This window comes from Plectropomus leopardus, unplaced genomic scaffold, assembly GCF_008729295.1.
Source record: "Plectropomus leopardus isolate mb unplaced genomic scaffold, YSFRI_Pleo_2.0 unplaced_scaffold16174, whole genome shotgun sequence".
NCBI classification, from domain to species: Eukaryota; Metazoa; Chordata; class Actinopteri; order Perciformes; family Serranidae; genus Plectropomus; species Plectropomus leopardus.
The window spans coordinates 214-5,272 of record NW_024617360.1 but is presented as its reverse complement, the minus strand read 5'-3'; the positions used below and the strand labels follow the sequence as shown (position 1 = coordinate 5,272).

The 5,059-nt window shown below is 39.5% G+C and overlaps 1 protein-coding gene across 1 annotated transcript; it reads left to right on the top strand.

Annotated features, from left to right (window-relative positions):
• Positions 1-271: 271 nt before the first annotated feature.
• On the top strand, positions 272-4,451 carry LOC121964584 (fer-1-like protein 4; the record flags this gene model as incomplete). The annotated part of the gene is made up of 7 exons (XM_042514787.1): positions 272-406; positions 501-620; positions 1,204-1,331; positions 1,429-1,599; positions 3,156-3,310; positions 4,015-4,196; positions 4,366-4,451. Coding segments are annotated over 7 exons (977 nt in total), but the record flags the coding sequence as incomplete, so codon positions are not given.
• Positions 4,452-5,059: the final 608 nt, after the last annotated feature.

Below are 5,059 nucleotides of genomic sequence, written 5' to 3'. Positions count from 1 at the left end.
AATAACAACAACAACAACAATAATAATAATAATGATAAACAAACTAAATGCTGAACTGCAAGATCACAGTTTTTGAACTTCTGCATTTTAGAAAAGAAAAAATCATCTGATGGTGTACAAGTGTACAATACTTGTTTCCAAAAACACAATACTTAAGTAAAGCACATATACTCAGAAACTGTACAGTACTTAAGTAAATGTACTTTGTTACGTCCACCACTGAGGACAGAACATCATATTTTTTTTTATAAATTTCTGTTTGTTTGTTCAGCTGTACGGAGGAGATCTGGAGTCAGAGTTCAGTCAGTTTCAGGACTGGCTGCACATCTTCCCGCTGTATAAAGGCAGAGCGAGCATCGAGGACGACGAGGAGGATGAAGAGGAGAGGCTGATGGGAAAATATAAGGTACGGCGGATGGAAAGCTGTCTGTCTGTGTGTCCGTCTGTTTGTCTGTAACTCTGCAGAAACGTGTTCAATATCTCATACTCTGCATCCCCAGGGCTCCTTTCTGGTTTATCCGTTAGATCCCGGAGATGAAGAAGACACCACGTGTCAGATCACCAACGGAATCCCCAAAAACTCACCCATCAAAGTCTTAGTCCGAGTCTACGTCGTAAAGGTACCCGTCTCTCTGTCCATTCACAGCCTGTCTTTTACTCTTACTCACTTGTACAGTGTAACAGTTTACAAAATCTCCTTTACAATGACTTGAAACTGGCGATGAATTTAACCCTTTAACCCTTTGAAACCTGGAGCAACATCACTTTTTTTGTACTGCTTTCAGACGCCTTACACCAATATTTAAAGCTGTGACAAATGTGGTGCAATTTCTTAAAAAAAAAAAAAAAAATGGTTAATGAGCAACTTGGTAACAATTTTTCCACAAATTGAAAATTGAATAGATTTAGGAACTTATTTTTTATATTTATTTTTTTTTGAAGTTGGGAAAATTGTCTAAAGAAAAAAGCTTGAAAAAAAACTACTTTTATAATTATCATAATTACATATTTAAAATGTAGGTTGTTTGTTTGTTTTTCAAAGTTATTTTTTGGTTATTTTTTGACAGAAATCAAGCTAATCTGCTCCAGTTTCAAAGGGTTAAGACTCAAATCTGAAGTAAGCGTTCCTGGGTCAGTCGTCCTTTTGGAAGAACCCTTATTTCTAAGGGTGTGACTTCTACTGTCTCTGTTTGTGTCCTGCAGGCCACCAATCTGGCTCCCACAGACCCCAACGGTAAAGCAGACCCGTATCTGGTAGTCCAAGCTGGACAGCAGTCACTGGACACACAAGATCGCTACATCCCCAAACAGCTCAACCCAACATTCGGAGAGTCAGTACCCGTCTGTCTACTGTGCCTGTCCAACCCTCTATCGCTCTCTTGTCTGTCTGTCTTTTTGACAGTCTGTGTGTCTGATGTTTCCTTTCAGGATGTTTGAATTCACACTGTCTTTCCCCATGGAGACAGAGTTGGTTGTCACAGTGATGGACCACGACATTATAGGGTCTGATGACGTCATCGGAGAGACGCGAGTCGATCTGGAGAACCGCTTCTACAGCCGCCACAGAGCCACCTGCGGTCTCGCTCTCTACTATGACACGTTAGTACCACAACTACATCCCATCAGTGTCAGAGCACGTTTAACAACATGTTCCAACTAGTACTACAACATGTTAGTACCAAAACTACAACATTAGAGCAAAAACAATGACATGCTGGTGTTAAAAAATGTGACATATTGTGTGAAACTAGATGTGAAACAAGACAAGACAGTACAAACTGTAGGACATAATGAAACCAAAACTAAGATACATTTGTACTGGTACTATCACACAATAGTGTCAAAAACTACAGTATATTACCACCAAACTTAACTCTAGTACAAGAACTAAAACTTGGTCATGTTAGAAAAAGTAGACCAGTTTCCACTGCAGGAGCTCGGAGTTAGTTTTACGGGGATTCGCCCGTTGGTGTGTGTCTCCACAGCAGTAACCTCCCCTGTAGGACAGTTTTCGAGGAGTTTTATGGGGGCGCACCATGTCCCTGCACCTCAGGGTAGGTACTTCAGTCCCTGTAAAAATGTTGGGTTTGGCTTCAGGTGGACTCGGTGCTGATTGGGTTTGACTGAAAGCAGAAGATAATGTCAACAAAAAAAGTGCCATTTTTAGTTTTAGTTTTTAAAATTTTCCGAGTTTGGAAGACGTTTTTCCAACTTTGTTGTGTTTATGTGCTTTGAGGCCATAAAAGCTACAAAGAAGATGCACTGTAATGGTAAGAGCGTTTAAACAAGAGGTTGATTGCTGTTTCCAGTTTATTCATGACAACAAAGAGCAATGGAGACGGATAAGGCCAGCCATGATTTCAAAGATATGAATTTTAAACCTCTAAAATATAGCTTAAAAACAGCTTTACCTGACTTGTAATCAGGGTTTTTGCTTAAATAAAACGTTTCTAACTAATCTAGGTCACTTTATATGGACAGCAGTTGACATGAATACCATAATACCGTAACCCAAGTCAATAACTTTTATTATGAAATTATCTCTGTGTTGCTGAGTTGTTTCTCCGACATACGTCAACTCCAGAGTCTAGTGGTTTACAGGGGACCCACACTGCAATGGAGACACAACTAGCGTCACAAGAACGATGACGTGTTAGAACATTAATGTAAAAAAAAGTGCAATATTATAACAAGGACAGCAACACCATGGTGCCAGTGGGAGGACATATTAGTCGCAAAACTAGAGGAAATTAGTACTTGTACGATGACACAGTAGTACCAAAACTGTGGCATGTTAGTACAAGAACTAAAACAGTATGAACCAGAACTCAAACACATCAGAAGCAGTACTACAACATGTTTGAACCAGTTTTAAGACACTTGAGCACTGAAACCAAGAAACATTAGTACCAGTACTATGACATGCTCGTACCAGAACTGCAGCATATTACATTATACACACACATACACACACATACACAACATTATAAAACATTTAAGAACCAATAAAATGACCATGTGGTACCATAACCTGAACACTGGTACCACTACAACACATTAGAACTACAGTATGTGTTAAGTACTTCATTAGTGGAGTATCTGTCTCTTTAAATGTGCACCTGGCGATCTGAGTGTTCTTGTGCTTCTGTCCGCAGTGACGGTTATAATACGTGGCGTGATGCAAAGAAGCCGTCGACCATCTTGGCTGAGCTCTGCAGGAAGAACGGCATCTCGTCTCCAGAGTACAGAACGTCTGAGGTCAAAGTCCTCAACAAAATCTTTAAGATCCCACCTGACGCAGTACCTGAAGGTAGAACGGACGGACATGTAGACCTAACCAGACGCAGTTCATCGTTAAATTACAGATTTCTTATTCTGAGGTGTCCTTATATACCGTAAGACTTTAAATATAAGTGTAGTCCAGTTAGACAACCAGTCCGTTTCACTAGCCTAGTGTGGCTACACATGCTCACAAATAAAGGCCTGTCTCAATTAGAGGCAAGTTTATTTTTAAAGATTTTTTTTGATGTATGAAAGTGGGTTGTTGACTACCTGCTGGAGATTATGTTAGTTAACTGCATACAAATATAAATGTTTAAATGTTTTTCAGTATGGACATGCTACACATATGTTTAGCTTGGTCAGATTCTCTACAATTGAGTCTTTAAGTTCATTTTCATGAAACCATGAGCACCAAAACAGAAGAAATACTGGCAGAGTAAACAAGAGAGACAAAAAATAGGGTTAATGAAGCAATTTTTATTTCCATCTTTGCTGAGGAACACTTTTAAAGAAAAAGAAAATAAAAGCCTGTCCCATATCTGTCACAAATACAAGCCTGGCCAGTTCAGTGGTTTAAGCAAATAATAGCCTATTAATTTAAGATTTATGGTGTAATAATAATGTACAAAATGCAAGAAAACAGTCCATAATTGTCTTTCTGTGGACACATATCACATACTTGTTCTACTAATCACCACAACAGTCATAAAACAGTATTGTTGTTGTGGTCAGATCTCCTGAAGAAGAACCAGCGGACTCCAGAGGAGGAGGCGGAGATGGAGCAGCACCAAGCCCTGAGTGTTCTGCGGCGCTGGGGGGAGATGAACGAGTTCCTCCCCGGAGCCTTGAACCTGGTCCCAGAGCACGTTGAGATCCGGTCCCTGCTGAACCAGGACAAACCTGGACTGCCGCAGGTAACCAAAACACACACACACACACACACACAGTAAGTACAATACAAACAGTCACATAAACGGTAACAACATACTGCAACCGGTATATGTGTGTATGTGTGTGTGTGTGTGTGTGTGTGTCTCTGTGTGTGTGTCTGTGTGTGTGTGTGTGTGTGTGTGTTTGTTCCAGGGTTACCTTCATATGTGGATAGACATGTTTCCAAATGATGTCCCGACTCCGCCCCCCATTGACATCAAGCCCCGCCTACCCGAACAGTAGGTCATCACACTATTGAACACAGTAGAGTTAAATAGAATCTATTGTTTATGTTAGAGTGGAGTGGAATCTACTGAGTTCAATAGAGTTGAATAAAATATATCAAGTACATTACAGTCAAACAGAGTCTGTTGAGTGGAAGTGAATCTATAGAGTACAGTGGAGTTGAATAGAATCTATATAGTAGAGAAGAGTCCAACAGAAATCTATTTAGCACAATAGAGCTGAATAGAATCTATCGAGCACAGTGGATTCAAATAGAGTCAATATAGGCTATTAGAACAGAGTAAAATAGAGTCTATATAGGCATTAGAATACAGTCAAATAGAGTCTATAAAGGCTTGTAGAATAGTCAATTACAGTCTATTGTGTACCGTAGATTTAAATAGACCCAACTGAGTACATTAGAGTCAAATAAAATATTTTGGGTAAAGTGGAGTTGAGCACTATCTGTTGAGTACGGAAGAGGCAAATAAAATCTATATGGGAAAGTAGAGTCGAAAAGATCTATTTTGTACAATAGTCAAATTCAATCTGTTGAGTACAGTAGAGTTGACTAAAATCTGTTTAGTACAGTAAAGGCAAGTAGAAAATATTATGTTCAGTG